This window comes from Oryctolagus cuniculus, chromosome 1, assembly GCF_964237555.1.
Source record: "Oryctolagus cuniculus chromosome 1, mOryCun1.1, whole genome shotgun sequence".
In the NCBI taxonomy this organism is placed as follows: domain Eukaryota; kingdom Metazoa; phylum Chordata; class Mammalia; order Lagomorpha; family Leporidae; genus Oryctolagus; species Oryctolagus cuniculus.
Genome location: NC_091432.1, coordinates 181,543,778 through 181,560,185, shown reverse-complemented (window position 1 = coordinate 181,560,185; position 16,408 = coordinate 181,543,778). Strand labels below are relative to the sequence as shown.

The 16,408-nt window shown below is 39.0% G+C and overlaps 1 protein-coding gene across 6 annotated transcripts in view; it reads right to left on the bottom strand.

Annotated features, from left to right (window-relative positions):
* ADAMTSL1 (ADAMTS like 1) overlaps positions 1-16,408 on the bottom strand; it is a 1,062,044-nt gene that overhangs the window by 273,200 nt on the left and 772,436 nt on the right. For all 6 annotated transcript variants that reach the window (XM_008254434.4, XM_008254437.4, XM_008254438.4 and 3 more), the window contains one exon: positions 2,508-2,582. In XM_008254434.4, coding sequence (XP_008252656.3) covers positions 2,508-2,582 — 75 coding nt within the window. The remainder of the gene's footprint in view (positions 1-2,507; positions 2,583-16,408) is intronic.

Here is a 16,408-nt window from a genome sequence, read left to right as displayed (position 1 = left end):
GTAAATTATTCTTCATGTGTTCTACTTCTAGTTCTTCCCTAAAAAGAATAGCAAGCTGGAAAATACTAGTGTTCCATTATGTGCCCAGTGACTCCTAGTTGGAGCTTCTTGTAGAATAGGCAAGCTTTACTCCCCTGGATCAGTGCATGGAGAGCGCTACACAACACAGGCCATACCAAGAAAACATGGGTGTGGGGAAATCACAGGCATTGTCACTAGAGGAAAGCAACAACACTGAATTTCCTTCCTTCAGCCTTTGTTTCTCAAGCTGTCTTATATGCAGTTTCAGAAATACATCCAAGTTCGTGAATTAACTGAATTTCAGAAAAACCCTGGAGGTCGAGGCCTGATCTCAGAGCATCTGATTCAATTTTATTGGCATCTCCTAGCTGTCCTTCTCCAGGTATTTTGGTCAAAAGTGAGCTGGGGCTGGACCGGATCGCCTCGTCTTGTTTTAGTTTGGATCCCACTACTGGACCAGCTTCTGAGAGTATAGGGCAAAAGAGTTGATGGAGAAACAGGGCATCACTTGATTTCATATTCATTTTGCTGAATCATTCCAAATACAAAAATCAAAACAAAACAAAAAATACCCAGCTATACATATGATGTGTGCAGGATTCTGTAAGCAGCATGATTTATGAATATCATTTAAAATCCCTGGACAATTAAACTAAACAAAGCCATTTTTTTCAGCATCTTAGTGATCACATAATTAAGAAATCTGGGAGATGAATATACTTGTAAAAATACACTTTCTTCTTAAATCTTCCTTCTGCAAGAAGGAGTCAGTCTTCTACCTGGCAATGAATTTGGCCTAGATATTTTCTTTCAATCTGTCAGTGCTCACAAAAGTACCATTTTTGAATGTGGTTATTACAGCAGTAGTTAGGTCTGTTCAGTTTTCAAGGTCAATAATAAGTTGTATGAATGGTAAGAGTGCACACATTATCTTTTGACATGGGAACACTATTTGAGGGAGTTGCTCAGGATTAGAAAAGAACTTCGATCCACATAAGGTAACTTACTAGCATTCTTGGGGGGTCTTGTCTAAACTGTCCTTTGCTTACTCCCTTATTTCAAATAACCTTTCAAATTCCATTTCTTTCATGAAATGTATTTATTGCTATCTTTAGAAAGAATACAATAGGATCCATTAACTTTTGTAGACTCTGATTTGTCTTTCTAGCATGATTTTAGTCATGATGCAATTGGCAAAATGCTTGCTATCTACATTGGTTCCATAAGCATGTATGTGGGATGGAAGAAAGAGCAGAAGATGATAGATGACTTTGTAGAAATGGAGGAAAAATTAGCATGGAGGAGATCAGAAATGCTTAAGGGAGCAACTGCAACTGAGTTTTACAGAAAATGCCAGCATATCTCCTTTAACTCTCCCTTTTGTTCATAATCTACAATTTTTCCACTTATAATTTACAGGTCTACATCTAAACAATGCTAAACAGTAATAAAAATTATGCAATTGGGTACTGATGCCTTGGTATGACTGAAGATCAATTCTGCACAAACCTGGTGGGACCACACTACAAATGGATCTTTGGAGTTATGATTACTTGTATTTTTTTTCAGATATATTTTATTTATTTGAAAGGCAGAGCTACAGAGAGAAAGACAGAGAGAGAGGAACAGGGAGAGAGAGACAGGGAGAGAGAGACAGAGAGACAGAAATCGATCTTCTAACTGCTGGTTCACTCCCCAAATGGCCCAGTGTGGGCCAGGCCAAAGCCAGGAGCCAGAAGCTTCATCCAGGTCTCCCATGTAGGTGCAGGGGTCCAAGCACATGGATCATCTTCCACTGCTTTCCAAGCGTATTAGCAGGGAGCTGGATCAAAAGCGGAACACTGGGGACTTGAACCTCTATCCATATGGGATGCCGGTGTCATAGGTGCCACAATGACTGCCCATGATTATCTTTCAATCCTGAATCACAAAAACTATCCCTAAGAAGTGAGGATATTGAATTGTCTTTAATACATGACATACTTAACCATTACTATGAGGGTTTTCTTTAAATGCCAAGGTGTTAGGTTGTTTATTTGGTATTTCTATGTTTTTCTGTACTGTTAAAGTAATGGAACATAATAGTGGAAAGAAAAAGCAAATGAATAAAGGAGGAGAGAGAGTTAGAAAGAGAAAGCAAATAGGAGAGGCAACGCAAGAAAAAGATTGAGATTGAGTGGAAAGGGAGAAAAGAGAATATGAGATATAATATTTACAAAAGCATAAACACGTGCTTAACTCACGAACAACCCATTGGGAGGATCTATTTTGTATTTTTCAGGATGACTGTGGTTAGAGATAATTACCAATGAGATTTCTGCCATCTCATCAGGCAGCCAAAAGATAAACAGAAGCACTCGTGATGTCATATTATGATAGAGTAGAAAGATTTGTACTCCTGTGTTTTAATCTCTTCTGGGAACAAAAAATAAATAATAATGACTAAAATTCCCAGTCCCTAAAGAAAAACAACTGCATTTACTTACACAAGTGATCAGGTCCTTTTAAGACAAGGCGAATATGTCTACTTCCATAGGGAATGGCAACCACAGTATCATCCACTAGAGAGAAACAAAACATGATTTTAAAGACACATAATTTGGCAACGAATTATCGATGGCCTCCCATAAAATGACACTGACTTAACACACCTCAAAAAATGACTCATATTTTTATAAGTCTTTGAAATATGAAGGCCAATATTTAGGAATCAAAATCTCTACTTTCCTCAAATCAAATATGCCAAAGAAGCTAGTTACTGGTTAACCCATAGTGGATTTGGCCTATATAAGAAAACATGCATTTTGATAATATGGAAAAAATTAATTTGTAAGTTTTCATGTTTGACTTTAAAATCTGTGTGATACTATCAATTTTCTCTAGATTAGAGTATTTGTGTTGAATTTAAAAATAAAAATAAATTCTAATGTTCAAAGGTTGAATTTCAAAATATGATTACTCTCTGGTAGAACACCTTGGATGAGTAGGATAAATGAGAGGAGGAGAAATATATTATTTGTGTTCTTCCAACCCCTCCAAGGTAGAAACCAAACCTCCTAGTACTTGAAAAATCCAAATCCATTTAATATTATTAAGTGATTATTAATATATCTCTGCACACACACACCCTTCTTTGAAATAATTAGAAGTATTTTTCTAGATTACGGATCATTTTACACTGGGTTACTTTTCACCTGCCTTGCAAATTGAGCCTAAATTCATTAGAAACAGAAATTTTAAAAAAGAGGTAGACCACATGCAGCCCAAATACATCAGAAGCATTCTTCTGCAGAACTCCATTTGTGACTACGTAACTTCTATTCACTGAGTTTCACATTCACCTAAATTATACAGTTTACTCCTTTATGCAAAACTGGTGATAAAGGCAAAGAGGACTTTATGTTGAACAAGTGAGGCCTGTGAGAGATATAATAAGTCCAATGTCAAATGTATATAAAGATACTGAAGAAATCATAAGGCATGTTTTCTTAAAACTCACCAACTTATGAAGGTGCTCTATGGAATTCTTTATTGATTTTATCTTCCCAATACTATACCTAGTTATCCTGTCACCAGAAGAATTTAGTGTAAATCAAATCGCTAAAATTACTTAATTTCTCTGAACCTTAACATCGCCATCCCATCTTGAGGAGAATTTAGTTTAAATAAGTGAATCTCAGAAGTTATCCAGCTTCTTGAACTCTCAATTTCCTCACCAGTAAAATAAGGAAAATGCTACTGTAAATCTATAAACATACAGACATATACGAGTAGCTGTATGGCCTGGGACACAGTAGGCATGCTGTAAATACTCTTTTCCTCCCTGTATTCCAATCTCTTTCAGGACAAGGATGGAAAGACTCCTTATTCTCAGAGTTTCTCAGTATTCCACGGTCCACAGAATTGCTGAATGTCGAATGAAAGATGAGACTCATATGCTCTCGAGTTTTTTCCTCAAGGGGTGCCATTCGTCAACTTCTCTACAATTCTCAATATTCTACTCACACTACAACCTCATAGCTGTTATAAGGTCATGCATTGTTGAAGAAAAGGCAGAATTTCAGATAGCTCAAAGTTTTTCAGCATTTAAGAACAAAAAAATGTAAAATGAGACACAGAAAAAGAACAATGACAACAAAATGTTGGGACTGGGTCCACAGGGCTTTAAATACCTTGCATAAAGACTTGAATTTTTAAGTTTGCAAAAGAAACTCAAAGCAGTTAAAACAATGGGATCACTCTAGAAAGAGAGCCTTTGTTTATCCACAGGTCAAACAAAGTGCAAGTTAAAGGGAAGCTTTCTGTTTGGCCTAGCAGCGCTCAGCGGCAGCCTCCTGACCCCCACACAGCTCCTGCAGCCTCCCTCTTGTTCTGCTGAGCCCTGACTCACATTCCACCACTGGGGCATCAACCCTGGCTTCTGGCTGATGCAGCTACAGTTAGAGCCTCCACAAAGATAAGGGAGAAACCTGGAAGGTTGCTGGGGAAAGAGGGTAGAATGGAGAAGGCAGAAAGTAAACCAGGGCAAAGCAGAATATGAACAGATGCCCCCTTGCACTGTTATCATTAAAGAGAAAAATGGAACGGCTCAGCACAGTCAGCAGCACACAGCGCAGAGGTGGGAAGTCCATTCTTTCATTTCTCCAGAAAGGGTTGACCCCCTGGCAGGTCATTAGGAAATCACTTTGTTCTAGCAGTATTTTCTGGGTGCCTCTCACTGTCATGCTTCATGCTAAGTACTGGATTCAGTAACAAAGAAAACAAAGTTCCAGGCTCGCAAGATGGTCCCTGAAAAAAGGAACCCAAGATATGTGTCATTCAAGAAAATTCCCAAAGCACATTGGTTAGTTTCTTAAGAGCACTGAACCATGGGGCTGGCGCTGTGGTGCAGCGGGTTGAAGCCCTGACCTGAAGCACAGACATCCCATGTGGCTGCCAGTTCTGGTCCCAGCTGCTCCTCTTCTGATCCAACTCTCTGCTATGGCCTAGGAAAGCAGCGAAAGATGGCCCAAGTCTTTGGACCCCTGCACCTATGTGGGAGACCCGGATGAAGCTCCTGGCTCCTGGCTTCGGATTGGTGCAGCTCTGGCTGTTGTGATCATCTGGGGAGTGAATCAAGGGATAAAAGACCTCTCTCTCTGTCTCTACCTCTGTCTGTAACTCTTTCGAATAAATAGAATACATATATATATATATTTTTAAAAGAGCTCTGGGGCCAGCGCCATGGCTCACTTGGTTAATCCTCTGCCTGCGGCGCCAGCAGCCCATATGGGCGCTGGATTCTGTCCCGGTTGCTCCTCTTCCAGTCCAGCTCTCTGCTGTGGCCCGGGAGTGCAGTGGAGGATGGCCCAAGTGCTTGGGTCCTGCACCCGCATTGGAGACCAGGAGAAGCACCTGGCTCCTGGCTTCGGATCAGTGCAGTGCTGGCCGTGGTAGCTATTTGGGGGGTGAACCAACGGAAGGAAGACCTTTCTCTCTGTCTCTTTATCTATAAATAAATAAATAAAATTTAAAAAACGAGCTCTGAACGAAAGAAACCCATTGTATTCTATGTAATATGGCATATAATCAACGTGTTTATCCAGGGAAACTATTATGTATGTATCATCTGTTAGCAACAGCTATTATCTTTTTTTTAAAGATTTTAATTTATTTATTTGACAGGTAGAATTACAGACAGTGAGAAAGAGACAGAGAGAAAGGTCTTCCTTCCTTTGGTTCACTCCCCAAATGGCCGCAACGGCCAGAGCTGCGCCAATCCGAAGCCAAGAGCCAGGTGCTTCTTCCTGGTCTCCCTTGTGGGTGCAGGGGCCCAAGCACTTGGGCCATCTTCTACTTCTTTCCCAGGCCATAGCAGAGAGCTGGATTGGAAGAGGAGCAGCCGGGACTAGAACTGGTGCCCAAATGGGATGCTGGCACAGCAGACAGAGGAATAACCTAGTGTGCTGGCCCCCAGCTATTATCTTTTAAATAAAGGTTTTCTGTTTATTTTAAAGGCAGAATTAGAGAGTGAGAGAGCAAGAATGAGAGTGAGAGAGAGAGGAGAAAAGAGAGTAAGAGTATAAGATGTCTTCCATCTGCTGGCTCACTCCCCAAATGCCTGCAACTGCTGGAGCTGGGCCAGGCTGAAGCCAGGCACCCGGAGTTTCTTCTGGGTCTCCAATATGGGAGCAGGGGCCCAAGCACTTGGACCATCTTCTTCTGCTTTCCCAAGAGCATTAGCAGGAACCTGGATCACAAGCAGAGTAGCTGGGTCTCCAAACAGACCAATTTGGGATGCTAGCATCACAGGTGGAGGCTTAACCTGTTAGGCCACAGCACCAAACCTAAGCTACCATATCTTAGGACATATTTTAAGAAATGGTGCTCTGTGGCCTAGCAGGTAAAGCTGCTGCCTGCAGTTCCAGCATCCCATATAGTGCTGGTTCGAGTCGTGGCTGCTTCATTTCCACTCCAGCTCTCTGCTTATGGCCTGGAAAAGCAGTGCAAGATGGCCCAAGTGCTTGGGCCCCTGCACCCGCATGGGAGACCTGGAGGAAACTCCTGGTTCTGGGCTTCTGATGGGCTCAGCTCTGGTGAGCAGCCATTTGGGGAGTGAACCAGGGGATGGAGGACATCTATCTCTCTGCCTCTGCCCCTTTGTAACTCTGCCTTTCAAATAGATAAATAAATCTTGTTAAAAAATAGAAAAAAAATAGATGGTGCTATTTTTTAGTGGGAATATAGATAATTCGGAGAAATGATCATTTCAGCCATCTACAATAAATTTTAAAGTAATCACAAATCATTAAAACTATAGTAGTATAACATTTTTAACCATTGGTTTGACAAAGGTATAAAACAAAGTTTTACAAAACTAAATTTGCAGTAATACTGATACACATGGACATTTCTTTCTTTTTTATTAAATTTAGGATCTTATTGCTTTTTCATTTTTAAGCTTCTTATTTGGTGAAGGATTAAGTCTTTTCACTATAATGTAAATTTAAAATATGTTATCTCAAAAACTAAAAAAAAAAAAAGGGAGAAGGAAGGAGGGTGAAAGGAGAGGGTGGAGTGAAGGAAGGAGAGGGGAGAGGAATACCATTATGTTCTTAGAATTGTATCTAAAAATCAAATTGGATCTGTTAAAAACTAATTAAAAACTAAAACAAAATTTTAAAAATAATAAATCCCATAACAAGAAATGTATCTTAAGTTGACAAAATACAGAAAGAAAATTTTAGTTTTTTAATATTTTTAAAAGATTTGTTTATTTATTTTAAAGGCAGAGTGACAAAGAGAGAGAGAGATAGAAGGAGATTTGAAAGGAGAAAGAATGTGTGTGTGTGTGAGTGAGTGAAAGAGAGAGAGAGCTAGAGATGTGGAGAAACTGCTGGTTCAGTCTTCAAATGCTCACAACAGCTGGGGCTGACCCAGGTTGAAGCCAGGATGCAGGAACTCCCTCCTGGTCTCCCACATGGATGGCAGAGACCTAAGTAGTTAGCATCCTCTGCTGCTTTTCAAGAAGCATTAATAGGGAGTTAGTTCTTCCAGTCTAAGAACCCTGAACTTAAATGGGCACTCCAATACAGAATGCCAACCTTGCAAGCAGTGGCTTAACCCACTGAACTACAGTCTAGCCCCAGTTTTAAATTTCATTCACTGCACAATGATAAGAGCCACTCTTTGAATTGTGCATGAATTAATAATTGTGCTAATTGCTGACAAATTCTCAATGATTTGGACAGGTTGGAGGATTCTTTTTTTTTTTTTTTATTCTCCTATATTTTAATTAAAACTTTTAAAGTATTGCTTTTTACATTCAGATTTTTTTTCTTTTTTTTTTATTTATTTAATGAATATAAGTTTCCAAAGTACGAATAATGGATTACAATGGCTTCTCCCCCATACCGTCCCTCCCACCCACAACCCTCCCCTTTCCCACTCCCTCCAGGTTGGAGGATTCTACCTGGCATCTACTATAGTGTCATGCACAGAGAGGTGTCTGATGCATCCTGGAATATGTGAGCAATCTGGTTGCACTGAAACCTCTGTCCTCTCAGTGATTAAAGCAACTGTTCTGGCTGGGGGGTACACGGCCACGTCCTCTCCCACCATGCCACACATTCCTATTGCTGCATTTCCTGCAAGAGTGCACTATTCTATCGCGAAGTGCATCTGCTTGCCTCTTTTCTGGCTTTGTTGACATAGACATGATACCAGTGTTCAGGACATATTTCTGGGTGGTTAATCATCAGTCCTAATTGTAAAAAATTGTTTCAAAAACAGGATAACCATTTCTCATTTAGACAAACTTAATATAGAAATCATAAATTCTGTTATTTCACATATATGAATTGAAATGCCCTTTCTCAAGAAAATGATCTCAAGTAAATCTTTCAATATAGAACATATTATATTCATTTTCAATTTTGGTCATATGTGAATGTTCTGTGTTATTTGCTTGTGTATCAAGAAAGGTAACAATGATAACATTTTGAAAAGAAAGGGTTTTCTGTTCTGACATCTGACTTTATCATAGTTTTAGATCTGTTGATTAGCTCATTTTTTAAAAAAGGACTCTTCCCTCTAAGCCAATGGGGCTGATATTTCATTTAACTTAATTCAAAGAACCAATTGATCTTTTTTTTTTTTTTTTTGACAGGCAGAGCGGACAGTGAGAGAGAGACAGAGAGAAAAGTCTTCCTTTTCTGTTGGTTCACCCCGCAATGGCCGCTGCGGCTGGCGCGCTGATCCGAAGCCAGGAGCCAGGTACTTCTCCTGGTCTCCAATGCGGGTGCAGGACCCAAGCACTTGGGCCATCCTCCACTGTACTCCCAGGCCACAGCAGAGAGTTGGACTGGAAGAGGAGCAGCCAGGACAGAATCCGGCGCCCCCACTGGGACTAGAACCCAGGTGCTGGCGCCACAGGCGGAGGATTAGCCTATTGAGCCGTGGTGCCGGCTCCAATTGATCTTAATACAGTTGATCACATTTAAAAATAGTCTATCATCAGGAATTTAAATGATATATGTCAGAGCTTCATGCCAATTTTACTACTCTTAAAATACATCCAGTGAAATAAGGAAAGTTGTTCATTTGAGCCGTTCAAGCCTCTCCGTCCCTGCACTCCATCTATCAGCAATTTCACAGTAGAGGATGTACACTACACGGTCCAAACAAGATGCCAGTCCCATCACCAGTTGGAGAACATTATTCCATTTGTTCAGACTACATGCTTTGGAATCTCCTTTTCACCTTCCTATCTCATCAGTTAGATGGTTCTATTGTTAAAATATTCTGTCTCATTGATTTTAAGAGGAACAAACTTTTTATATTATAACTTATATAACATCAGAATACATCTCATAATCAATAGTATCTTATAGTCTCTCTTACCAGGGCAGTAATCCTGCCATAGCTGAGATGAGGAGACATAACTGAGTTCACAGAGAACAAAGCAGCTAGAATTTGCAGGACAATATACCAAAAAGAGAAGCAATGAGACAGGCATGGTGGCTTAGTGAGTAAAGCCGCCGCCTACAGTGCTGGCAGCCCATATGAGCACCGGTTTGAGACCCAGCTGAACCACTTCCGATCCAGCTCTCTGCTATGGCCTGGAAAAGCAGTAGAAAATGGCTCAAGTTCTTGGCCCCCTGCACCTGCATGGGAGACCTGGAAGAAGCGCCTGTCTTCTGGCTTAAAATCAGCTGAGCACTGGCTGTTGCAGCCAATTGGGGAATGAACCAGTGGATGGAAGACCTCTCCCTTCCCTCTTGGCCTCTATTTCTCTGTAACTCTGCCTTTCAAATAAATAGATAAATTTTTAAAAACAAAGAAGCGATACAGAGTCAATTTTGGAGACCTGAGCGGGATTCCTGTAAGTATCCAGCAGCACACTAATCAACACATGGAAATGAGGCAATTATGTGAAGCAGGGAAAAGGACCACACAAAGAATTATATAGAAGCCCACACAGCGCTCACACAGGGCTGAGCATAGTGCCCCACCCAACCAGTCAGACTGGAAAATGAAACATGAAGCATTTGGTATTCAGAAAGGGCATAATTGGCTCTACATCAAACATGGCTTTGGTGTCACCTTCTAAATTTTAAGACCCAAAAGGATCAAACTGATTTCAAATAACTTTCCTGCTCCCAGAACAAAGCTCAAGAATATGTATAGAAATACAAAAATATTTAGTACCCGAAAAAATAAAATTTGCAATGTCTGGAGTCTAGTCAAAAATGACCAGGCACACAAAGAAATAAAAAAAAATACAGCCCACACTGAAGTGAAAAATCAATCAAAACACAGAATGGATATTAAAATGGTTATTATAACTGTATTCCATATGTTCTGAAAAAGAATCCAGGTCCACAGGGTCTCGCTGGCGAATGCTACCAAGCATTTAAAGAAATAACATAAATTCTATATAATCTCCTCCAGAAAAATAAAATATGAAGGATCATTTCCAAACTCATATTATGCTGATACCAAACCCAGACAGAGAGGACAAAAAAGAGAATACTAGAGACCATTATCTCTCATGAAAATAGATGTAAAAGCTCGCAACCAAATGAATGCAAGGCTGTTTTTTTTTTTTTAATTTGAAACCAAATAATGCAATCCTTCACAACAAATGTCTAAAGCAGAAAAACCAGACTTCTTGTCTGATAAAGGGCCTTCGCATCCACACACACAAAAAAACAAAAACAAAACTTACAGCTAATATGTTTAATGATGACAGACTGAATGCTTTTCTCTCAAGATTGGGAATTAGGATGAAGATGTCCATTCTTTCTATTCCCATTCACCATATTAGGTGTCCTAGCCAGTATGCTAAACCAGAAAATGAAAATGAAATTGAAAAGGCAGATGCAAAGACATCCTTTTTGTGTAAACATGATTGTAGGGAAAAGTTCCAATAATCTGCCAAAAAGTCCTTATATTATTTAGTGAGTTTAGCAAGTTCCATAATACATGACCAACACACACAAATCAATCTTGTTTTTATAAACTAGTGATATACAGTTGGAAATGGAAATAAAATATTCATTATCATTTTCAACAGTTGCAAAAAAAATAACAGGTTTAAATCCAACTAAAATGTACAGGATATATATGTTGAAAACTAAGAAAGACTGATGAAAAAATCAAAGAAGATCTAAATAAATGGAAAGAGAGAAAATCTTCACAGGTTAAACAATTTACAATAAAGATGTCAATTCATTACTCTAAATCAGTCTGTAAAGTTAATAAAATTATGGTCAAAATACCAGAAAGTCTTTTGTGTATATATTGATAAGATTACAGAATTAATATGAAAAGATGAATAACAAGAAGTGTCAAAATGTATTTGAAAAAAGAATAAAGAGGAATAATTTTATCCAATTTTATGACCTGTCTTAAAGCTATAATATATGAGACAATGTGGTATTGGTGAAAGGATAGACAAATATTTAGTAATACAAAGTCTAGAAATAGACCTACACAAAACTGAGCAATAAAATTTTGACAAAGTTTTAAAGACAAATCATAGGAATAAATGTCTTTTTGACAAATAGTACTAGAAAAATTGGACATGCATATACAAAAATATTAACCTAGAAATGAACTTTATATTTTAAACAAAGCAACTGAAAAATCAGTCATAAAGTCAAAGGTAAAGTGTTAAATGAATTATAACATTTTAAGAAGAAAACATAGGAGAAAATCTTTGTGACCTGAGATTAGGCAAAGAGTTCTTTTTTCCCCCAATACTTTATTTTTCCATATTAATGTAATAGTAATACAAACAGAACAGATTCAATGAAGTTACTAGATACAGCTCTTATGATATTCCCTCCCTCTTCTCTTCCACCCTCTTGCTTCCTTTCTTCTTGCCTCTCCCTTTTTTATTTTTATTTTTTTGAGATAACACATTTTAAATTTCCATTCCAATCATGGGCTTAATCTGCCACTAAATAAGGAGATAAACTAATAAAAAGTAAAAATATCCTAGTTCAGTGATAACATAGATAAGGGCTATAAATAATAATCAAATGGGAACATGACCATTTTAACCATATACAGTAAATTTTAAAATAATTGCTTATCATTAAAACTATAGTAGTATAACATTCTTAACTGCTGGTTTGATAAATATATCAAACAAAGTTTGACAAAGCTATATTTGCAGCAACACTGATAGACACAGGCATTTTTTCTTTCTTTTTGTTTTTAATTTTTTTCTTTTCAAATTTTAGCTCCCGCATATAAGGGACAACCTACAGTATTTGTCTTTGTCTTTCTGTATCCAACATATTTCACTCAACATGATCAATGGATTTGTTTGTGGAGTCCTTTAAAAATTCTCTATCACCAGGGATCTGGTTATGCACAGAAATGGACTGAATAAAGTTGATTAAAAAGGGGGCAGACATTAAACCTAGTAGACACACCTGTGTCTCCCACAAGGGGGCCTGAGTTCCATAAATAGCTCTGACTCCAGCTTCCAATTAATGCCCATGCACTGGGAGGCTGCAGTGATGGCTGAAGTAAGTGAATCTGCCACCCACATGGTAGACCTGGGTTGAGTTCCTAGCACCTGGCATCAGACCAACACAATCCAAATGCAGGCATTTGGGGGATTGGACCTGTGGATGGGAGTATTCTTTCTTTGTTTTCTTCTCCCTCTAAACTAAATTTGCAAGAATGTAGAAGAGTTAAAGTTTGAGAAAAAGTTTCATGTATGAATTATTCTTTCTATATGCACAAGTATAATATAGGGAAAATATTTCTAAATCTAAGATTTTAAGGACTATGAAGTAAAAATCCAAGTGATTGGAAAGCACTGACTGTATCATGTTTTCTACATCTCATCAACATTTTTTTTTCTTTCTGTAACACATGAAATAATGGTACATATTTCAATCAATGATATTTTAGATTCAAAGAAGTGCAGTGTATCCAGAATCAAATCACTTCTCATCCCTTCCACAACTACTGGTGCAGTGCAAGCGTCATTCTCCCTGGCCAGGCATAAGGTATTAGCTACTTGATTGCTTTTCCCACGTCCAAAATTGGACCCAGTAATCTATTCTCAACCTAGTAGATACAACAGGTCTTAAAAATTAAATGAAGCAATTTCTCTGTTCAAAAACCTCCGGTGACTTCTCAACTCAACTGGACTAAAATATAAGTCCTACAATATTCATACCATTCTTCACTATAACTCATAACCTCCCTGTCTTCATAATTTCCTATCTTTTAAAAATTTTATTTATAAAAAGGGAACAAAATTCATGTATTTCATATGCACAGTTTTAAGAGCATGATAAAAACCCCACCACCCTACCCTTCCTCCTTTTCACCTTCTTTTCTTATTGTTCTTTTAACCAGCCTGAGTGTGTCTGATCTCATCCTCTAGTCTTTTTAAAGCTCACTTTGCTTTAGCCACGATGGTTTCCTCACTCTTCAAGATGTCACAAATGCAAGTTTTTCAGCCTCTTTGCATTTGCTCTTCTCTGCCTGCAGTTCTCTTTCCCGACTCTTGTTCAGTGTGCTACTTCAACTTCCCTTGCATCTGTGCTCAAATGCCCTATCACAAAGTCCTTTCCTTATTAACCGACTTAACGCTGAAACTTCTTCCCACAGCCTTGGTTGCCAGCCCATTCCAATCTCGTGTTTGCCTTTTTCCCTGTTTTATTTTCTCCATAGCTCCTATTACCACATTCCTTTTCCTTTGAAGATTTAAAAAAAATATTGAGAGGGAGAAAGAGATATCTTCCATCCATTGGCTCATTCCCCAAAAGTCCACAAAGGCCCTGGTGGGGCCAGGCCAAAGACAGGAGCCAGGAGCTTCTTCCAGGTATCCCTCATGGGTACAGGGGCCCAAGCACTTAGACCATCTCTCGCTGTTTTCCCAGTCGCATTAATAGGGAGCTGGAACAGAAGTGGAGCAGCTGGACCTGGAACAGGAGCCCATATGAAATGCCGGCACTGCAGGCAGTGGCTTTACTCACTATACCACAATGTTTACCTCCTCTCCAGGTCACCACATTTCATAAATCCATTTATTCTGATACTTGTCTATAAGTCTCAAGAGAAAAATGAACATTTGTTTTTGTTTTGTTGTTGTTGTTGTTGTATTTCTAGCACCTAGAAGAGTTCTTCCATACATAGCAGGGGCCTAATAAATATTTGCTCTAAAATAAATGAGTATTTATTTATGTAGGTTGTGGCTTGCACATATAGCCTGAACCATACAGCTACAAAACAGAAATTTCTTCAATGAGTTGGGCTCTATTTAAAATTTCATGTGTATTTTAACCATATAATATAGACACTTCAATATTATTTTACACATACTTCACCTCAAAATATTTGAGCCAGACTGATAATCCAGAAATATGTTTATTTACAGTCATTATTAATCAGAATAAACCTCAGTCTGTGAGGCACATTCGTAAGTGCTAGGAGCTTCCTTTTATCTTGATAAAAATCAGTTTACTTGGGCCTTGGCATGCAAGGAAGGTGGAGAGAGAACTTTCGGACAGTCACGTAAGTTCAGAACATACCTAGGCACAGGCGAGGACTCCAAATGAGCACACAGGCTGGGCCTAGGTCTAATAAATCTGAGTACACTTGGAAATCACATAATATAGTTTCAGTCCATAACATTTCTAAGAAAATGAACCTTTACATTTCCAGAATCAAAAGCAAAGTAGTGTTAGTTATATTCAATTGTTTTTCTTTTATTGGGCTGGGAAGTCAAGAAGAGATGACCAAGAGAAGTGGGAAGACTGAAAACTCTTGGTAAACAGTCTTTCCCATTAAAGAGCAGAGACAGCACCTTGATCCTGCTCTATTTCATTTTGTTTGCATTAAGCAACTGTAATGCCTTTTCAGGCAAAGATGGTTCCTTTTTATTCACCAGCAAATGGGAGCTATTTGATAAGTTCCTCCTTCTCTTTCTACTTCTGGCACTTTCTGCCATGGTCTTTCTCCACTCTCCTGTTTTCTCTTTGTTCTCCTAAGGCTTGATAACATAAAGAAAAAAACACTTGGATAGAAATTCTGAGAGAAAATGAGTTCAGGCTGGAGAATCCAGGCATCTGAGGGGAGCGCATGAGGTTGCCTTGTGGTGCCTTTTGGCAGAATACAAGGGAGAGACCTGGCAGAGCAACTCCAAGGCCTTCAGGACGGACCAGCATTCACCTGGCTGGTGCACTGGGCCCTGCACGGCAGCCTACTCTTCCCTGCCTGTGGGTCACCTCACAGTCTATGGATAGACGGGGAGGATTTTTCTGGCGGGGGGGGAACATAAGTGAGGCAGTGTGCTCAGCATCTGCAATAGATTGTGGTGAGGTACTTGCATACGCTCAGCTTTATTGATATAAATCATTTTGTCATGAGGTATCATCAGGGCAAGGTAGATGAGTCAATTGTATTTTGTCATTATGTATAATCATCAGGCCGCATATTATATAATTTACTCACTGTCAGTCTTAGATAGAGCACTTTCCACTGATATATTTATTTGCAGACCTGGAGGTGACATGTGGCTCTCACTCTGTTTCAGTTTCTTCCTTCAGAGCTTCTCTACCTCAGTTGCAGTGATACAGATCACAGAGGTCACCATCACACCCTAACAGAAGGGTAAGAGAAACGTCTATACGTTCTCTACGAGAGCTGGTAAGCAGGGGCATGCGAGTTAAGAAGGACCCCGCCGTTAAGAAACAAAGTCACTCTGCACAAATGCACAGAATCCTGTACCTAACAGTACCTCTAGATAATTAGCTGTGATTCCGTTATGTGTCAGAAAAAATTAGAAGGGCTTTAACACTTCTAGCATTCCTTACAGAGTCCTGTATTGAGTGACCTTTTAAATGCAATTGTCCAACTACCTAGTATGAGTTAAAAGATTTAAAAGGAACCATTTCTTTACTCATTTCTAGCCTTTATCTTAAATGTTTCATTGTATAGCAGAAGCCGCCAACACGTAAGACTTAGGACAATTCTCATCTGAATGTACTGCATCAAAGTCTACATTATCTCATCCTTCATCCTAACTGCCAGAGTCTTGATTCTTTTGTAATCTTCTGCAGAATGACATGTTTCACTGCTCTAGGGGAGTTAGAACGTAGAGGGTTTCCTAAGCTGGCATCTCCAAGTTTTCATGTTTTCTGCCTGACTTCTTCCTTAGAACCTTGCCCTATGGGCAAACTATTCATGACTTCCCTGAGTAGTTTTTCAGTGCACACAAGGTTAACTGCATCTGCATTTCTTCTTGACCCACAATTCCTTTTAAAGCCACAATCCCACCATATGTCAATTGTTTTCTTCCTACTAGTCAACAAGTGAGGAGAGCAAAGCCACACTTGGTACAGATACTCATTCTTCTTTCCCATGCGAGTGAAGA